Here is a 19,345-nt window from a genome sequence, read left to right on the forward strand (position 1 = left end):
TTTTTTTCTCATCGAACGATTACAGTTGTTTCTAATTAACAGAGGTCATGTTAAGATATCGTTCGCATAAAATAGCAAGGAGAAAAAAAAGGTATAACATTGTCCTTATTAGGTATCTTTTTAGGCCTACCATGAGAGATAACATCTATCTCTTCCCTACCCTCAGCAAGAAGTGTAACAATTTAAGACCTCACCCAAAATGTCGATCAGCTCATGGTTAGCCCTAATGGATCCATACTGTAATATCTTAGTCTACATAAGTATTGGCCGGGTCCGCTCTGATACCATTTATAATAACCTAAGACCTCACTCAAAATGGCTAGCCAGAAGATATTATTTGAATTTCTTGATTCTATATAAGTATCTAAGATCTATCCAACGAATAACCGATGTGAGACTAAATACATGCCCACACGGGTTCTCCTAAGAAAGGTAGCCAGTTGAGGTGGGCCCTCTCTAGCTAATTAGAGATTGGTAACTAGGCTACAAAGGCTACAATTCAATCTAATGGCAAGCCGTGGTAGTAAATAATTGTGCATGGAAAAATCTAACAAAGATTTGATGTTTTACTTGTAACATCAAGACATCATTCCCAGGATCACTACCGTTTTCGTCTACTTTAGTTAATATCTTATTTCATGAATGCTTTCTGCCACCCTTCTTTGTCAACTTAAACAGCCTACAAACAAATACGACTATAGAAGTTTTTACAGCTGCATGATTCTCACTAGCAACAAATGATACATATATCAAGCGGGAAAAGAGAAATTTATGGTGGGAGTGATGATAATAGAAATATCATCCATCCAGTTGCCCAGAAGTTTGTCACTTTTAAGCATCATTTATAAGCAACCACATGACTTATTGTCAAGAACAAGAAAAAAGACAGGATCATAAATAAACTTTTATAGATGCAAATAAAAGATAATGCTGTGCCATAAACTTCATGCAGACATATGAAGAGCCAACACAAGAACAGCTCCATGCAACACTTACTCCTCTCTTAGAAGATGGTCATGGTCCCAGACTGCAAGTTCACAAAGTAAATAAGTTGCTTTCTTTTCTTTTTCTTTGTCATGTATTAAGATTAATTAATTCGAAAAGCATGTCAAGGAACCTTCTACCATACTCTTGAACATTTGGCCACCACAGCTCTGATTCCAACGATTAGATCCCTCAAGGAGGCTCTCCAAAAACAGTCGATCAATCATGACATATTTTGTTCAAGTTCTCAGAAGTTCTGCTTTTCTTGTTGAACTCAATCCTTATTGTAATTGTCTACATCAAGTCCTGCATATTCTAGCATATTTTTGCTGCTTATAGCGAAAATAATTTCCCATCTGCGAATAATATGTATCAATTTGCCAAGCAAGATCCCCGCAAAACATTGATGATACTGTGAAATGAGTTCCTCGCAAATATAGGTTGATCCATCTTGACTGGTATGTCACATGCATTTCAAGGGAATATATGACTTTTATGATTTTGTTTTTTCATCTTTTCTTTTTTTCTTTTTTTCTTTTTTTTTTTTTTTGCTAAGGCGGGTGGATCATGCTAGACGAATACGGATGCGCCCAATAAAATAAAAAAACAAAATACCTCGGAGTGCCAGGGGCAACTCCCCATCTCCAGCCCATAAGATACTATCCGAGTAACTGGCTACATAAGCAGCCACCCAGTCTGCGGCCCCATTAGCTTTACGGAAGACATGCTTGGCCTGAAAATTATCTTTTTTCTTTTGATGGGAAATGGAGGAAGTATAAACTTTCTCCAACTTTTCTGATCATCAAAAATTACAAAAAAAATTTATAGTCAAATTATAATAACAGGAGTGATAAATTTGCATAACTATGTTAGGATGAACACTTGATAAATAAAAAGTCCATCAAGCAGACAACAAAAATCTTGCATCTCAAGATGGCAGATCCAACTTTTTCCTCAGCGCAATACATTACCTTGGAAAGTTTTCATCTTAATAGCTAAACCAGTTGATGTTCAGCTTGATCTTGTGATATGAACTGACTGTAATGTTTATATGTTAGTAGGTCATATTGAATTATATCGATATGTTTAAGCTCATGATAGAGCTTTTTTCTATACCAGAGATTAATATTGGCAGAATATAAGGCCTGAATTATTAAGCAAACAAGATAAAGCAGTATATATGCACTTCTCCCAATCAGTCCATACATACATATCTCCAGTGTAGCTGAAAGTTGCTAAGCAGAGATGGAAAGGGAGAAGTAAGAGAAAATAGCAATGAATTGTTGCTCTCCCAATTGTGAGTTTCTCAAACCATATAAAGTTCATAAAAAAAAATAAAATAAAATGTGACTTCTAGTGCCTAAAAAATTTCAAAATTATGAGGTATATATAAACACTCAAGATCCCTCCAGATGGCCTTTACTTAGAATAGAGGTCACAAATCCAACAGGTCTCCTTAAAAGCTTGGTAAAAACAGAATGAGATATAAACCACGACCACTGCCAAAAGTCTCATAACATCAAGCATGGTTTAGAAGTAGAGTGACATTTTATAATGCCCTGAATAATGCCATAAGTTTACATGGCATGGAATTCAAGAGTGAGAAGGAGGGTAGGAAGAAGTTACAGGGTTGGAGCTCTTTCAGCAGACCCTGAGATCACAGTAAGCAAATTGTTTCCAAATGGGTCACTTAAGTGCCGGGCGAGATTCTCCACAGGGCCTTCCCCAGTCACATAGGCCTGCAGGAAGAAACCAAGCATTGCAAACATGGCCAGTCGCCCGTTCTTGATTTCCTTCACTTTGAGCAATGCTGCTTGGTCAGGATCATTAGCCAAACCCAGGGGATCAAATGGACCTCCAGGGTGGAGCTTGTCCTCAAAATTCTACAAAACAACAAGGAAAAACAAAAAGAGTGATTCGATCTCATTGAAGTATTGTGACAACAAACAAAACAAAATTGAAAGGTCCCAAACCGTTAATAGTGAGATTACATGGTGTTATTCAATCAGTGGAAGTACCAGCTAGAGAAGGAGCTTAATGGTAAAGAGTGCTAATTTTGTTGTTAGGAGTTGTGGTGCTTGTATTAGTAGTATTAACGCCAACTATGCGTAATTGTTATTCAATGTGATAGTTGTTTCAGTAACTTAGTCAAAACTAGCAATATATGGAATAAGATAAGATGTTTGGTCATGATGGTAATACATGAGAGCAGTAACAAGAAGTTGCGCTGAAAGATGAAATTCCTCTTACCAGTCCATTGGTAATTCGGTAATATTCAGCACCTCCTAGGAGCACAATCTCAGCAATGACAGCAACAACAAGATTGATAGGAATGTTCTTTCCAAAGTAATTCAATGTGTTTCCATCAAGGAGAAGAGCACCGGTCTGAGGACCAGATGAATGCCAAACTAGATTTAGTCAAAGACATGAATATTCGCAGGACTAATAAGAATTATGCAAAAAACTACCTGAAGAAGAGTATCATGTGAAAGAAAATAAAGACCACATATCCTCTCTAAACAAACACTCTCTTCGTAGAGATTGCAAGAAAGTCATTTTTTTTACTTTTTATAATATACATGGAGGAATATACTGCAAAAATTCGCATGCCAGAGATGAAATTGAATTGCTTAATATCACGAGTCATATTTAGTGTACCTTGAACCAAACAGCCTCAGGTCCACAATTAGCACCAAATTTGTTGCAGGCCTCTGGAATAATGAAACCTGCAGCACCAAGCATGGCCCACCTTGCATGAATCAGCTCATAAGCTTGATATCTGCATCACAGGAGGCAGCTGTTAGTGTATATGGAGATAAAGGGTGTATCATCTAGTTTGCGCACTGTAATATTAGCAACAGCTTGGCCCAATAGAAACAAAGCGAAAATGCATAGATGCCACAAGAGAACCAAAATGCCTAGATGCCACAAGAGTGTTGAGATTTACTTCCTTCTTCCCAAAAAGAATGTTGGAAAATTTTACTAGTTTGTCTCTCCAAGAAATTATTACTAAGAAAATAAATAAAGTAGAACAATTTCATATTTTAAATAGGAAAATATCCAAAATATGCCTACAAAAATCTAACCGGGGTCTAATTACTGGAAAATAAAAAATTTGCAAGATTGTTCACCTACTTGCTGAAATTTTCTGGTTTCTTGCTTAGCCCAAAAGGATCATAGCCATAACTGCAAGGAGAAAGCAGCACAAAAACCATTAGTATTTTATAATTTCTACTTTCAGCATGGCAAATTCCTGTGAGTAATATTCAACACCCAATTAAGCATATCATGAATTAACACATAGTCCTGGATTTCATGAATCTTTGATTGCTGAAGTAGGACTTCACATATTACATGTTCATAACCCTTTACTTTTGATTTTCCAAAGTAATTCTCAAATTCTAACAGAGGCACAGGTGCAGTATCCCTTGAATATTCTTTTTTTCAATGTATTTCTTATACTATCTTGACTTTTGGAATTGTATACATCTCTAGTATTAATTATTTTTTCAAACAACTTGGTTGCTCTATTAATTTATATCACAAACATGTACAAAAGCAACACATATTGATCTAACGTAGAGAAGAGAAGCAACTTTCAATATCTTCAAGATCATTGGTATATAGAATATTTTTGATTGACAAGTTTATATTATACAGAAAATCACAGCAAAACAGGTTAAAGTCAGATTTCTGGCAAGACATATAAAAATTAAATTCCATTTGTTAGACACAAGAGAAAAGTTATGATATCTCACCTTAATTCACTCAATTAGAATTTATTAATTATAAGACATGTAAATATATATCTCTTCAGGATCGTTTACTAAAGCTTATCATATAACTAGATGAGCAATATTTTTTATCCTTAATTTATATTCCTCCATCCTAAGCATTATTCCTCATTAATATTAGATTATTCTTCACAAGAGTAATTTCTAGAATGCATTTTGATAAAATTATGGACGTAAGATAAACCTATATTTAAAGTGCTTGCACTACATATAAAAGGAGTCACATTGTAAGCATCATAATATCAAATGCACTGACCTTCAGCCTTCTTTCTTCTTTCTTCCTTTTCTTTTCTTTTTCATTTTTGAAAAATCCATATAGGGGCGCTGATTCCAAAACAGTTTGGCCAAGGCTTGATAGTTATGATTATAAATCTATCTAGAGTGGATGGAAGATTTAATTTCGTGAAATCTCACCAGTTCATCAATAGAGGAAAATAAAGTATAAGCCATACCTTAACCATTATCAAACAAAACAAAGTTTTGGCCACATTAACTGAAAAATCCTTAAAATAGTTTGAGTTGTTTTCCACAAAAAAAAGTACTTCAATTTTTTCTTGACTATGAATATTTAGAAATGCTAGCAGATGAAAATTAGTGATCAAAATCAAGCATCTTTCATAAGACTAACAGAGCAAACGATCAACTATAATATGAATCTTTAAACCACTAACAGGGCTTTGACAGTGCTATATTGATTGAAAAAACAAACAATTCTTAATTGAAATGTGATGAATTAAGTTGTGAGCTAAAAAAAATTAGGCCATCAAGTCACTGTACAAGCATGCAGCCATTACACATGCAAAGCAGAGGCTAGCAATGACTTACTCTCCGGGTACTTCTCCAGTGAGGTACTCCGGAACCTCGGAGCGGTCCAACAGACCTTCCGGCAAGAAAATTCTTCTGTCAGGACCTGCCACCCATTACCACATGCACCATAACGAGTGAAAATTTTAATCTTTCGAAGTATAGTGTCACCAAACAGCTAAAGAAGAGCATTGATTCAGACAAACTGAGCTCACAACCAACGTAAGAGAAGTTAAGAGTCACTCACCATACCACTTGGCAAGCTCCTCATTGGTCGGAGAGACGGCGGCAGGCTTCGTCTTGGGAGGGGGAGCGGCGGCCTTCTTCTTGGAGAAGAGCGCAACGATCTTGGAAGACCCAGCGTTCGATGGTGCCGGAGCTGCGCGTGCTGCAGCCATGGAGTTCAGTGGGGTGCCGAGCATCTCAGACACTCCCAAGAAGGCCGGAGCGGTCGCCGCTGCGATGGATGCCATGTCGGCCGAAGAAATCCGGCCGGCAAGAACTCAACCAGGAGAAGGCAGTGGATTAATGGCAGCTGAGAAGGATGCAGCGTGTGTGGAGAGAATGAGAGGGCGGCGAGAAGGACTAAATGGTTGGAATGGTGGATATGGCATGGCCACGTGGAAGTTGGACTCCCGGGCTGTGATTGGTTGGGATTCCAGGTGCGTAATCTATTGCGAGGATTTGGTTGGGTTCGCCCTGAAGACGTGGCAGATGATGATGCTGACACGGAACAATTTTGGCTTCAGGTCTTCCCCCGGTTGGATGGAGTGGATAGCGACGAGCAAAGAGGGAGATACCAGGGAGGCAGGCCAGAAAGCCCATAGATTCCCACTTACTGACCAAATAATTGATGTCCTCGATCTAATTCCTTATATGTAATCTCATGTAATTGCCCATAGATTAGATAATAGTTTTAGTTACTTGTTGGCTTGTTACATTTGCTGTCACTGCTACTGCACTTTCTTGCAGTGCTGAATTTTCCACTCACCTGTAGACACCATCAATTCCTGTTTTGGTTTATGTTGAAGTTCTGATTTTTTGAAGAATGAAATAATTGTTGGTTTCTCAATGACACAGAAGCCCTCAATTACCAACCATAAAACCAATTGAAATCAAACAAAGGTATCTGCTAATTGTTCACCACAACACTGACAAGTGTAGCTTGTCAAACTGTTAGCCCATGAAAACAGTCTATGATGGTCGCCCGCACATACATGGTTCTAATCAGAACGAGACCACATGATGAAGTTTCAGCAACCCTTTTCAAGATCATATGATAAACTAGCAATGCTTCCTTAAAAATATCTGATGGAAATTATAAAGTTGGTCATTTGGTTAGCTTCCAAGCTATTGGTGTAATAATGTGGAGCAGAATGTTCACTCACATTTCCTTGCAATTAGCATGGCAAAATCATCATCTTCTCTTATATCTCAACAGAAAGATTCAACCCATCTGCTACAACCACAATGGGATAAGAATCATCAAAGTGATGCATTTCTTCGCTTCCACTTCAAGAACGACAACTGTCGTGCAAACTCTGCCTGGATGCTTGCACAGGAATCTTGGGCAGCAGTGTCACTTATTTTTCAGATTCATCGTATACCCTGTCATGGATGGCTAAAGAGCTCAATATATTGAATGTAGATTTAAGAGGTATGATTCCACCTATCCATAGATTATAATACCCCCTCTGCTTCATTAAGAAAAGTAGTGAGCTAAGCATCAAGTTACCATCTGGCATATGTTCACCAAATTAGGATTATATGCAGCAGCAATTAAAAAAATGTACAGGTCATAAATCCTAACCAACCATTAAATGTATCAGCTAATAAGCTAAAAGCTAGGTATACAGTGAACTGCAATTTAGCACATATCTTTGGCAACATAAAGGATCCTAGTGTCTTCAACCCACAGATGCAGTACATTTGTGTCCAAAATAAAGCATGAGTTCGAATGATGGTAACACCTAGACATTTCTTCTATTCAGAATTGATTCATCTCCACTTCTCAATCCCTCTTGAAGTTGCTTCAATTAGCTTTTTGGTATTTACAACAAGCCCATCAACCAATGCACCAATATGATCTCTGAAATTTGTAAAGGAAAAGAAAAGATGTTACTATAGCATAAAACACGTGCATGTGATCATGATAACAAGAAATGCAGACAGTTTTTATGGAAACTAAAAAGATTACAGCAACAAAGTACATGGATAAGATATACTAAAGACATAAATCACATAATAAACATGAAAGAAAATTGAGTTTGCACCGAATAATAACACATTGATGATAGAACTAGACAGTAAGAATGCCTTCAACATGCACTAACATTGAGTGGGAGAAAAAATTTTATTAAGATAATTAGTTAATACAAGTTACCGACTTCAGCAAAGTGGCAGAAAGTGGGAACAATATATGGGGCGGAGCAGGCATGAGAGAGTAAAAATTTGACCTTTGAAACTCATCTACGAATAGCAAGTACCTTGAAAGCATCTTCATAAACTAATATTGGATTTAATGGCACGGTGTAAAACCTGTTTTACCGAGTATTATATGAATTGTCAACATCAACATTGATAGTTTGATACCAATAAGCCTTGTCCCATCCAATGAGGCTAATTTGACACAAGTACATGGGATCCCCTTTTCTCCCCCATTATTCAGAGTATCTGTATATACAAAAGAAGATTAAAGTCGAACTAGAAACAAAAAGATTTACAAATGTTGGACACAACCTATATGGCATCCCAAGCAACAATGGCATATTAAGATGAAAATTCTTAATATTAAACTGCATATCATCCAAAATGCAAATTGACTTAATGTAGGAAAGATATATGTCCACATACATTTTTTATTCTTGATTGAGTTTACTTAGGATTTTACATTTGCAGGTTTGTTCAAGATAAATAATAGCAAGGAGTAACAATAGTACTTAAATTGAAAAAATGTGAAGACAAAGAGTGGATACGTAAATCCAAGTCATAATGTTCTCCTTAGGAAACATGACATAAATTTGAGAGAAGAAATAGACATCAGCCAACATATGAAAATCATTACGATGCCAAAACAAAATGATTTCCAGGTTAGGACAGTACTTACTGTGCTGGGAGATTTTTTGTCCCTTGAAAGAGCTTCCCTACATTTGTGTATCTTTGGTTCTCGTCATAGGCAATTCCTTTTCCCATGCCATAACCAAAACCCAGACCTATTCCACATCCAGAACCAATTCCGAAGCCAAACTGTAAACCAGGAAATCCAAGCCCTAACCCTGCACCTGGTTTTTAGAAAAAAATGGAAAAAGGAAAATGGAGTCACCCACATCAACAAATTGAGCAAACTATTGTTGCAAAAGCATTGAATTTTATCCAGCTCTCATACATGATAGTGTGTCAATCCAATTTGATAGAAAACTTCCTGAAAAAAATGAAAAGTTCTTGAACTTTACCATATAGTAGAGAAGAATCATTTTGCATGGATTATCTATATATTTAATTTAAAAAAGAGAATTTGAAATTTAATCTACATTTCTTCCGATTGCTTTTAGTTAAGAACCATCTACTTTTTAGCATGTATTATAGGCTGCGAAAATGCAGCAGATCAGAATCAAACATGCAGAAACTAAGCAACACAAGATTTGCAAGAAGACAATTAGGCTAGGAAAGGAAAAAAGAAGTGTCTTCTTAATAAAACTTTTGTAGTTTAGGGTTAATAGGTAGTACTTGTGGGAAGACCAAGTAGCTCAGAGCCTCAGATAGATGTACACATGGGAGATAAACAACCAACCAATGCATCAAAAGCATATAAAGATCTTAATCAGATGCATGCTCATCACAGGGTTAAGTCTACAACTTTTGCTGAATCCTGGGATAGAGGCACAATCCTAGTGTTACAGGGGCATGGTTATGGACAGCAACAAGGAGAAAAACAGTAACAAGTGTCATGACCAATGCAGGACAAGATCATTGAAGTCAGTGCCAGGTGTCATGTCTCAAGATATATACATGTATGAGCTATACAGGAGTATAAATGTTTTAAGGGGTTAAATATACAAAAGAAGTGATTGGAGAAACAAAGAAATAGTGAAAAAAATATTATTCCATGTTACCATCTTATACTAGTCAAACAAGAATGACTATGATATACAGCATTCCAAGTATAAACAATAAAAACTTTTGAAATGATACTGCAGTTTGGTGTATGAGCCAAGACAAAAATAAAGTTCTAGATGCAAGATATATGAAGAGCATAAGTTGAAATACAAACTGATCAGAATGGGATGATTTATTGGTTTTATCGTATGAGAATTCTGTGCAGGAATTCATGGAACAACACAAAGAGGTTGCCATCTATTTTTGAAATATAAAAAAGAAAACTGGACAAGCACAGATGTAAAGGAACAAGGTATTCTTCAATATTATCATTTTATGTTGAAATCAAACAAGCCTGAATCTAACATCTAGCATCTATATAAAGTTGTTGAAAACTTAACAAAGTAATGCTACAGTATGGCTACGAGCCAAAACAATACCTATGGATAGAAAAATAGATACAGAGCATATATTGAAGCAAAAATAGTTAGGACATGAACCAGTTTTGTCCTACAAAATTTTTGGGATAGAATTCGCATGTCAATATAAAAGTAACTGCCATCATTTTTTCTGAGAGTGCATATTTCCTACTAGAAATGTTTTTTTTAAGAAAAAATAATTGAGAACTCAACAAAACAATGGAAAGGATAAAATTTCCATACCATCGTTTTTATTCCTAATCTAATTTCGGAAAATGGTAAAGCTTACCATGGTGTCCCATACAGTGACCCAATTGGCATCACATCACCTCAGGTTTGAAAAATGAGTGTTGTACGATACTATTAGATGCTAGGGAGAAGCATAAAGTGTCTAGGACAAACCTAGAAGTATCTATTCTTTCTTGATTTTGACTCATCGCTTCAAAAGGGTAATGTGATGGACTTTGCAAAACCAAATGCAATACGACAACACTCAACAGATAGTATGTTCACCGTCATGTGTGCTTTTATACTTGAGCAAAAATGGCATTATCCTTTACCAACTTCAAGCTTGAATTTGACTAAAGATACGTAAAAATGAAAAAGAAAAGATGCCATTTGAAAGCCCCTTGGTTCAATTCTCAAAGAGCTTTTTCATGCAATATAATTAGAGAAACATAGTGCCAAATCTGGTTGGTCTTAGACTTTGGCACTCATAGAATTTTCAGAAAAGTAGAAGTCATAAAGTAAAGTCATAAATAAATGAAAAAATAGCCCCAGAAAAAAGTGTATCATTTGGTCAAAAAAGTGAATCTCATACTCTTTTGGTGATGCACATAAAGTACTCAATGGAGATACGTTCTGATATTATTGGGAATCAAGAAGAAAACCAAATTGAAACCCGAAATATCTATAAATGGACTTAAAAGAACAAATCAAACTTGAGTTGTAATCATGCCCTTCTGTAGCAATCAATCCTAACAAACCATTTCAGCGATTGCGTAACCACACTACTTCTTGCACGCTCATCCATTAGGGTTTCTGCGAAAGCAGTCTGCAACTCGTGAATGTCTGAACTACCCAAGTTTGGACGACTAATTTTTTCATCTATCTCGTGAAATCATGACATGATTTCCCTCAAACCCCATAATGACTTATCAAACATTTCGATTCTCGAACCCTTTTCAAGAAAAAACATCAAAAGTATATTTTTCTCCCAGAATCCATACTTAATCCTATCCAAGCCATCAGTTCGAAAGCAAGAGAGAGAGGATAATTTTTTAAATTAAAAAAATAAAGGAGAGGAGAGAGGGGTTGGGAGCGGACCGCCGAAGAGGCCAACACCGAAGCCGGCACCGCAGCCGGCGCCGAAACCGAAGGCGGGGCCGAGTTTGCCGAGATCCTTGGACTTGACCTCCGGTAGCTTCCAGAGGAGACCCTTCTCTCCGCTACTCATCTTCGCTTTCCTCCCTCGGCGTCTCGTTCTCGTCTCTCAGCTTCACTTCGGTCGGAGAGAAACTGGCAGTCGCCTAAGAACTCACGAAATACGTTTATTTTATGAACACTTGGGCCCTAAATTTTTGTTAAAAGATCCAGACGTTCACGACACGACACGTTTTACTTTTACAGCTAAAATCCCGCACGGTGTGCAGCTTCCCGTTTTGCGACCACAGGATGATTTTTTTTTTTTACATGAATAACCTCCTAAATATTAAATTTTATATACATATTTTTTTTAAATTAATATTTACGTATATATATTTAAAATACTTGATCAGCTACTCTATTCTTTTTTTTTATTCTTATTTTTGCATAGATACCTCATGGGGGGCGAAATGGATCGTCCAGCCCCCAGCTAGAAGGCCGCCCAGTTTTGGCCCAATAAACGCCAATACTGACCAGTTGAATCTTCGGTCCGACTCAGAATCAGCTCGACCTCGGACTCTGCCAAAAGCTCCATCGGCCTCGGATATTCGCTGACTCGCCCAACCAAGTTCGGGGAGTCTCCAATATTCGCCGACCCGCCCCAACCGAGCTTGGGGCGCCCACTTCAGTAGTACGTCCCGATCCTTGAGCTCGGGGCGCTCCACCGAGCACACCTCGGAACCCAGGGAGCCGAGCTACCCTCAGCACCCGTCTAGCCGACCTCGCCAAACGCATGATGTGACCTCTCAACGGGTTCGGCCTCGCCAACAACCGCACCCACATGTGCGTCCACGTCCTCCTACGTGGCCGTACATTACAACGCCACCGCGCCACGCTTCGATAGCTGGCCCTCGACAGTCAAAGGACAACACTATGACTACTCCGGCCATACTCTGCTACGACTGTCAATGCCTTACCGTTCTTGAGAACGGACAGCACCACACACCACCGGCCAGCCTTAGCTGCGCGCCATTCGGCTCAGAGCCACGCCTCCTCTCATGATGAGGGCGGACAGTATTTCTGCCACCTGGGTTTCTTCACTGGGACTATAAACAATCCGGTCAGGTAACTTCTAAGGGACTTTTTGGCTGGACTAAATTTACCCCACTTTAACTTGATCGTCGGAGAGTCCTCATCGGAGACACCGGTGAGGCTTTGTGCAGGTCCACCGTCGCCACCGCGCAGGAGGTGGCCCCTGTCTTCTTCCTCCAACCATCGGCGGCTCCCTCAACTCCACCAGCGTAGTCACCCTCGAGCCAAATTTGAACTACAACAGTACCCACGCCATCTAATTCTGTTAAAAAATTAATGATTTTAAATTAAAATGACTAAAATATTCTTAATGGGTAGATATGCAAAAAAAAATATATATTTATAAAGCAATTGCAATAGGAAACAAAATAATAGTTTTTAACATTTTTTTGAGGTTAAAACTTTATTTTTACCTATTATAAGTGGTAAGCTTGCATCCCTTGCAACTATCCTGGTCTTAAACTTGTAGGAGGCTTTACCTTTGCAATTATAATTTATATCATGAAACCACATCAATCACAAGAGGACATATTAGCTTTTCTTCATCAATTGTCACCATCTATAAAAACTAAAGCCGATTTGTAAGACTGACCTACCAACTTATCAAAATCTTCTCTAATTAGATTGTAGAGAATCCATAACCAACAAAATTTTGTCAAAAGTACCTTTCATCCATCACTCCATTTATAATAAGGTTTGTCCAATAGCTACGCCTCTATGCCTGGTAACTAGAGATTCTAAGTTCAAGTTTTAGATGATGCATCTCTAAAACATTTTGACTTGGATGATTATAGCATAAGTGAATCTCTTCCCTTATCTGCCTCTCTCAACAACAACAACAACAAAAGAAAAACAGAACTATACTAGAATCAAATAATTGATTTAGGTAGCAGAATGAGAGGAGATGAGCATAATTTATATACATATATAAATATAAATATATTAATATTAGTATTTACATTTGTGCAAATGCATGTTTTAGAAATATAAACCGATACTTATCAACAAATCTAAATGAGGATTTCATGAAACAACATATTTTTGGGGTCATAGTTGTATCCTTCGCATGAACGAAGAATTCACCTTCCTTTGCACAAATCCACCATTGAATCATCCACTGTTTGCTTTGAGATTTGTGCAAGCAGACAAGTAATGAAGTTCAGAGTACTTTGAGATCTGTGTGGTGGGTGATCCAATGGTGGATAGGCGCAAAGAAAGGTGAATCCTTCTTTTCAGCAAAGTATACAACTGCAGTCCACACATTTGTCAATAACTAGAGTGGTTTCAAGCCTTAGAAAGAAATATGATATGTGAAAAAAAGCATGGAAGAGAAACTTAACATGGACTCAACTTGATTTCTTTAGTATAGATCACCATATCATTTTATTAAGTAACTCATTCTTACTTCTTATCAGTTAACAACATTAAGGTACTAGAAATGCAGAAAAAAATGATGACAATGTACCTCCCTCTGCATTGCAGTTTCTATGTTAAAATTTGATCAATAACTAGACCTAAATAAAAACTAAAGTAACACAATAAGGGAACATCAAAAGAAAATACAGACAAAAGACACAAAATACCTAAATAAAAATGGGTTTTACTCTATCAGAGAGAATACAGAATATGAAAATAAGAAAAAAAAACAGCTACAAATCTGAACTTGATGGAGGTTTTTTCTGTTCTTTACATCTTCTTGTCTTCCTTTTTTTTGGTCATTATACATTACATGAATTTCCACAAAGAAGATAAATGAATTGTTAGAATAAAATCAAAAGAGAGCCTAAAATTAACCTTTCTCTAATTCTTCTTCTCCAGTAAGAAGGTACCTTCATTGAAATAAACAAAACAAGAAAGTTTCAAATATTGAAAACTAAAAAAGGGAAAAATGGAAATAAAACAGAATACTATTTTTTAATTTATAAAATAATGTTACTTTAAATTTTATCCCACAGCCTCACCATATCAATTGACTATTTATCTTGCAAGTTAACGATACTGCCGGTAACATTGTGGTGTTTTACTGCTAGTGAACTTCCATCATGTTGGAAGAATTTCAAAGACTAGGCAAACACATGGTGACAAAAATCTTCAAGTCAATAAAAACAAAGAATGGTTCATAGACCTCGACTCATCTTGACTAACTCAAATACCAACCAGGTGGTAAATGAAAGATTTCATTCAAAGTGATATGTAGTCCATGACTGACATTGGATAACACTCCAGATATTTTGACACAAGAGTTTGATCAAACTTTCTAGCACATACAGCAAGCCGATCAGCAAGTTTGTTTGCTCCTGGAGAAATAACAGAATGAAGACTTTATAAATATCCTGCAGTTTTTTTCATTGTATTAAATGGTGCTTTTGATGTGCCATCATGGAGAGGCTTCATCACTGATCACAATGCATGCCATATGACTATCAGTAAAGAACACTATATTTTTTTTACCAAAAAAAAGAGCATTATATTTTTGTACTATAAAAAAGAACATTATATTTTTGTGCCAAAAAAAAAGAACATTAATTTTTCACTCCTGCTCCTAGCACTATCTTTATGCCATGAAGAATAAATTGATATTGTTTCCAGAGGCTCCTAAGATATAGCAGGTTCTGCTTATCCTTGCACAGTAGCATTTTTTGGGAATGTAATTCTAAGTAGGCATTATCTGAGCAAAGAGCAATGCATCAAATATCATGTCGAACAAAGAAGAACCACGTTGCATTTGCTTCAAACTTCACAGGAAACGGTGAGGATACTACTGGCGAATATTGCTTGCCCCTTTTTACTGTACCAGTCACTCCTGTAATGTTTGAAGTCTTAAATGCTTGTACTTCTGCTCCATATTGGCAGACCTTGCACATTCTGTTAGGCCTTTGGCTACAAGTGTCTTCAGGATTTCAACCCCTTCTTGCAAAGCAGAATCAATCTGGCTCAAGCAGGACAATGCATTAAACAAAATAAGACTCCATTAGGTAGCACAATGAAGAAATCAGTTGCCAAAGCTTACAATCTGGATTTAAAGAAGAGAGACTAGCAAAGAATCTGTAAAACACTGCCTAGAACTTTTACTACACATAGATCTCCTGTTTTCACTCACCAAAGAAGATCATATTTTTAATGCATATTAGACTCAAGTATGAAATATTCATCAAGTTTTCATGCAGTGAGGATTATAAAGGGTATTTCACCAAGCAGATATCACAGAAAATTTCATTTCATAAATGCAATTTCAGTTCACGTTAATGCAATCCATGAAATTTTCTCACTTAAAGCACCAAGAATCATCACAATTAACTATGGCACTTTTTGTGAACTAGTGCATGCTTTACCCAAAGAAGTTAAGTCAAATCATGCCAAAAATCATGTTCTAAGATCACATCCTAAAGTTTGAATTCAATAAGTATTTACAATAACATAATTATAAGCTTTGTACCACCATGCAAAAAAAGTTATACTGGTTTAGGGACACTTGACATAGAAAATTTTTTACAGACTAACAGTAGCAGGATATCAGACCCATTAATAAATGGTATCTAACAAACAAAACTAGAGCTGAACTTACTCTCTCACGGGCTGTTCTGTTGAATTTCTGGAGCAGAAAAGCCTTAGGATCCATCTGTCCTGGTGGTCTTCCAATTCCTTAAACAATGAGGAACCTGGTAAGTGCTTCATGATCAACATAACCTTTTTCAACCACAAAAAAATCAGTTGCAACTAGAATACCAACCGATTCTTAATCTCCCAAATTCTCTGTTCCCCCTAAAATGGTAGATGACACTCTTCATCCTGACAAATGAAAAAAAAAAATATAGGATGCACAAAAAAAAAAAATTGAGGTTGAGGCTTCCATTATTATCAAAGTATTTTACGACTAAACAAAGTTCTAGATGTTCAATTATAGAAATAAAATCAAAATTAAAAAAACTAACAAGTTGTTCTAAAGGTTTCAAATTGCAAAAGTGTTGCTTTTAATCTACTCTATACATCTCTACTAGTTATAATGTCAACTCTTCAAGCCTCTGACAGTGAGGCCGCCAATGAGGTCCTCTTCTTAGACGCCTGTCCCTAAGCCCATTCATAACCAAAAAAAGGGGGTTTACCAGCGCACAATCCATCTCTTTGGTTCTAACCTGACCTAGATACCTGATGTGGATCTAATGTCTTCTTGACTGCATACATATAGAAACTCTTATCTTTACTAACTGCAATGCTCTTGGTATGGTTATTGCTATTACTTTTAACACAGGTTGAGAATATGCATGACTAGTTGTTATATCACACTAGTGGAGAATGGTGGTGAGGATACAAAATGAGAGACAATGAGAAAATGTCGCCTCATGCAAGGTATATCTCAATTGTTAAAAGCAATCTCATGTAAAGTATCCCAGGTTCAATTCCTCATCTATGTGCATACCATATAATATCATGCAGGGAATTCTTTGCAGCATGAATATATGAAAGCAACTTTAAGTTTGCTTTGTTGATACCCTTTATGGCGTCCGTGTCCTCCTTTTGGTTGTATACGTAGCACTCCACATGACAAGTCCATATCGTCATACATCTACAATTATAGGGCAGAATACATAATTTTTCAGTATAGCATCGCAAACGTAGATAAGCAAAACTGAATTTTAAAAAGTAAGTTAAGTTAGGCGATTACCACGATAACACGATTCAAAGGCAGTTTATAATATGCTGCAAGTGGCCCAGTCTGCAATAATTGCAAACAAAAGGGGAAATTAAAATTGGCACTTTCTCTCTCTCTCTCTTTTTTTTGAGAATACAGTGGTTATCACCACCACTCATGTTTGAACCTGACACCTCTCACTAGGAGAGATGGGTGCCAACCAGCTGAGCTACCAACTATTGCCCACCTTCAAGAGGTTTTTACAAGCCTAAACATTATTTTTTAGGTGATTTAATTAAATTTATATAAATCTAGGATTCTAAATTGCATATAACTAGAATAATACCAAAGTGATCAAATATTAATTGTCAATCATCTTCGAGTTCTATATATGGCAATTTAATATCAAGAAGGATCACTTATTTCAAGATAAATTATTAAGACAGATTCCAAGCATGTTCAAAAAAATAAAGAACTTGAAAAAAAGAATATTATAAGAAAAATAAATATCCAGTCATTATATTTAAAAATTTCACTCTTGATAGAGTGAGATATTCACATCCACATAATAATGTAGACGATGTTATATGCATAGCTAATCATGTGAAATTGCTTTTACTTCTAATTCACTCATTGATTACAGAAGGACCACTGGAAGTGTCTTTCATCATACATGTTGCATTCCATAACTCTTTTATAGGGAGATCAATAACTGTATTCCACAAGCATATAACTGGAACCAAGGTTCGCATCTCGATACCAAACCTCATACCAGTAACATATTGGTACAATATCGATATGCATGGTATGCTTGTCGGTTCAATGTACCAAGACTCGATATGCCCTCCGTACTGAGTCTCGGATTGGTATCGGTAGATACACCCACTATAGGGCAGCCACACTAGTACGGCGAACTTTGGTTGGAACCTTATTTGCACTCAACCCAATGTTATCAAAAAGGTTTAATGACCACCTCACACTCTTTATTTCTCAAGTGCTTAGATGCTTTTATGCATTTAAAGAGACTACAAAATGTCTAAGTGGAAAATTAGCAATGCACAAAAAGTAATCATTGAACATAAAAAGTTAAAACTATTAAATAAAATAGTACTTGAGACTTGAGAGCCTGTTTTAGCATAGTAATGACATGTTAACCTAAACAAATAACAACATCCCCTATGCACTATGCTCAAATTTCAAGCATGTAATGCAATGCATAGGGCTAGCCGACAAACTGATGATCGATATTCAAAAATACAAGCTATAAAGTTGCATGGTTTAAAGTTAAGTTTAAAGTACCTAACTAATAAACAAAAAACGTGGGAGCATAGCTGCTAATATTCAAAATAATTGAGGATGTATTAGTATTATTGGTGAATTGAAATGTTATAATCCATTAAAAAACCTTCAGTGGAGGGATTGTCTGGCTTAAAGAAAACGTAAGGCTAATAAACACATCTAACAAAGAGAAACTGATAGAGTATGTTGAATACTTAGTATAAACAAATTATCTGTTTCGGAGGTGCTTACGGATTCACCACTCAGATTCATATAAGTTTGTGGCTTTGCAAGAAGAACTGGTGTGCCCCCAACCATTCCTGAAGAAAGGAGGAATCAAAAAAGCAAACTTGCATAAAACGACGAAATTTTTACACATCCATTACCCAAGAAATGGATAACTGACCTTCGCCGAAAAGGGCTTTGCAGTGGACCGTGGTCATCGGAATGAGCTGCGACCGCGCAAATGCGTCTATCATATCAAATCCAACCTGAAACAGAATCAAAATTACGTCACAGTGGTGCTGATCGTGATTAAAATTTCTCCTTTTTGTTAGAACGAGAGGAGGGAGGAAGAGATACGTTGTGCCGTGTGGACTGGTATTTCTCGCCGGGGTTGCCGAGGCCGATGAAGAGCCATGGCTTGGGGCACGAGGAGGTGGACGAAGAGGAGGCCGTGCAGAGGAATCGCCTCAGAAGTCTGTGAGACGAAAGCATGGACTTCCAACTCTCGAGTAGTGCCGGCAGTGATGGCCGTTGTGGCGGAGGGGTGAGCGAGAAGAGAGAGAAAGAGAGGACCAGAGAGCGGTGGCCGCAGTGGCGGGCGGCGGTCGGAGGTCGGCGGCAAGAATTGTTCCGGCGACGGCACTGGGGAGGGGAACAAG

At 37.1% G+C, this 19,345-nt stretch overlaps 3 protein-coding genes across 6 annotated transcripts; all 3 read right to left on the reverse strand.

Moving 5' to 3' along the window:
* Nucleotides 1-2,370: 2,370 nt before the first annotated feature.
* LOC103720831 (chlorophyll a-b binding protein CP26, chloroplastic-like) lies at nucleotides 2,371-6,194 on the reverse strand. The gene is made up of 6 exons (XM_008810752.4): nucleotides 5,830-6,194; nucleotides 5,604-5,688; nucleotides 4,120-4,170; nucleotides 3,643-3,763; nucleotides 3,235-3,369; nucleotides 2,371-2,867 (listed from the first exon to the last, which is right to left on the reverse strand). The coding sequence occupies exons 1-6, from the start codon at nucleotides 6,053-6,055 to the stop codon at nucleotides 2,607-2,609; spliced, it is 879 nt and encodes a 292-aa protein (XP_008808974.1). The 5' UTR covers nucleotides 6,056-6,194; the 3' UTR covers nucleotides 2,371-2,606.
* A 1,068-nt stretch (nucleotides 6,195-7,262) lies between these two features.
* On the reverse strand, nucleotides 7,263-11,661 carry LOC103720830 (protein TRIGALACTOSYLDIACYLGLYCEROL 5, chloroplastic-like). 3 transcript variants are annotated; one of them, XR_003388240.2, is made up of 4 exons: nucleotides 11,423-11,661; nucleotides 8,689-8,863; nucleotides 8,121-8,255; nucleotides 7,263-7,671 (listed from the first exon to the last, which is right to left on the reverse strand). XR_003388240.2 is itself a non-coding variant. In XM_008810749.4 (3 exons), the coding sequence occupies exons 1-3, from the start codon at nucleotides 11,550-11,552 to the stop codon at nucleotides 7,581-7,583; spliced, it is 396 nt and encodes a 131-aa protein (XP_008808971.1). In that variant the 5' UTR covers nucleotides 11,553-11,661; the 3' UTR covers nucleotides 7,298-7,580. The 3 variants fall into 3 exon arrangements, 2 of the variants coding, with proteins under 2 accessions (XP_008808971.1, XP_038989541.1); XM_008810749.4 differs by lacking the exon at nucleotides 8,121-8,255 and having other exon boundaries at nucleotides 7,298-7,671; XM_039133613.1 differs by lacking the exons at nucleotides 8,121-8,255; nucleotides 11,423-11,661 and adding an exon at nucleotides 8,968-11,369 and having other exon boundaries at nucleotides 7,298-7,671.
* A 3,311-nt stretch (nucleotides 11,662-14,972) lies between these two features.
* Nucleotides 14,973-19,345, reverse strand: LOC103720829 (peptidyl-tRNA hydrolase, mitochondrial). 2 transcript variants are annotated; one of them, XM_008810747.3, is made up of 8 exons: nucleotides 19,044-19,344; nucleotides 18,868-18,952; nucleotides 18,714-18,781; nucleotides 17,217-17,267; nucleotides 17,044-17,117; nucleotides 16,284-16,342; nucleotides 16,119-16,195; nucleotides 14,973-15,482 (listed from the first exon to the last, which is right to left on the reverse strand). In XM_008810747.3, exons 1-8 carry the CDS (start codon nucleotides 19,176-19,178, stop codon nucleotides 15,351-15,353), a joined length of 681 nt encoding a protein of 226 aa, XP_008808969.1. In that variant the 5' UTR covers nucleotides 19,179-19,344; the 3' UTR covers nucleotides 14,973-15,350. The 2 variants fall into 2 exon arrangements, with proteins under 2 accessions (XP_008808969.1, XP_026665690.1); XM_026809889.2 differs by lacking the exon at nucleotides 17,217-17,267 and having other exon boundaries at nucleotides 19,044-19,345.

This window comes from Phoenix dactylifera, chromosome 14 (assembly GCF_009389715.1).
Source record: "Phoenix dactylifera cultivar Barhee BC4 chromosome 14, palm_55x_up_171113_PBpolish2nd_filt_p, whole genome shotgun sequence".
Classification (NCBI taxonomy): Eukaryota; Viridiplantae; Streptophyta; class Magnoliopsida; order Arecales; family Arecaceae; genus Phoenix; species Phoenix dactylifera.

Excerpts from the sequence above, each read along its gene's own strand:
- LOC103720831 (XM_008810752.4), bottom strand. The coding sequence starts at position 6,055 with ATGGCATCCATCGCAGCGGCGACCGCTCCGGCCTTCTTGGGAGTGTCT. Across the intron at positions 3,764-4,119 it reads AAACCAGAAAATTTCAGCAA|ATATCAAGCTTATGAGCTGA; the intron begins GTAGGTGAACAA and ends CCTGTGATGCAG. Across the intron at positions 2,868-3,234 it reads ACCGAATTACCAATGGACTG|AATTTTGAGGACAAGCTCCA; the intron begins GTAAGAGGAATT and ends GTTGTTTTGTAG.
- LOC103720830 (XM_008810749.4), bottom strand. The coding sequence starts at position 11,552 with ATGAGTAGCGGAGAGAAGGGTCTCCTCTGGAAGCTACCGGAGGTCAAG. Across the intron at positions 8,864-11,422 it reads CGGTGTTGGCCTCTTCGGCG|GTGCAGGGTTAGGGCTTGGA; the intron begins GTCCGCTCCCAA and ends TCTAAAAACCAG. Across the intron at positions 7,672-8,688 it reads ACAAAAAATCTCCCAGCACA|AGATCATATTGGTGCATTGG; the intron begins GTAAGTACTGTC and ends TACAAATTTCAG.
- LOC103720829 (XM_008810747.3), bottom strand. The coding sequence starts at position 19,178 with ATGCTTTCGTCTCACAGACTTCTGAGGCGATTCCTCTGCACGGCCTCC. Across the intron at positions 18,782-18,867 it reads CAAAGCCCTTTTCGGCGAAG|GAATGGTTGGGGGCACACCA; the intron begins GTCAGTTATCCA and ends TCCTTTCTTCAG. Across the intron at positions 17,268-18,713 it reads TGAATCTGAGTGGTGAATCC|ACTGGGCCACTTGCAGCATA; the intron begins GTAAGCACCTCC and ends CAATTATTGCAG.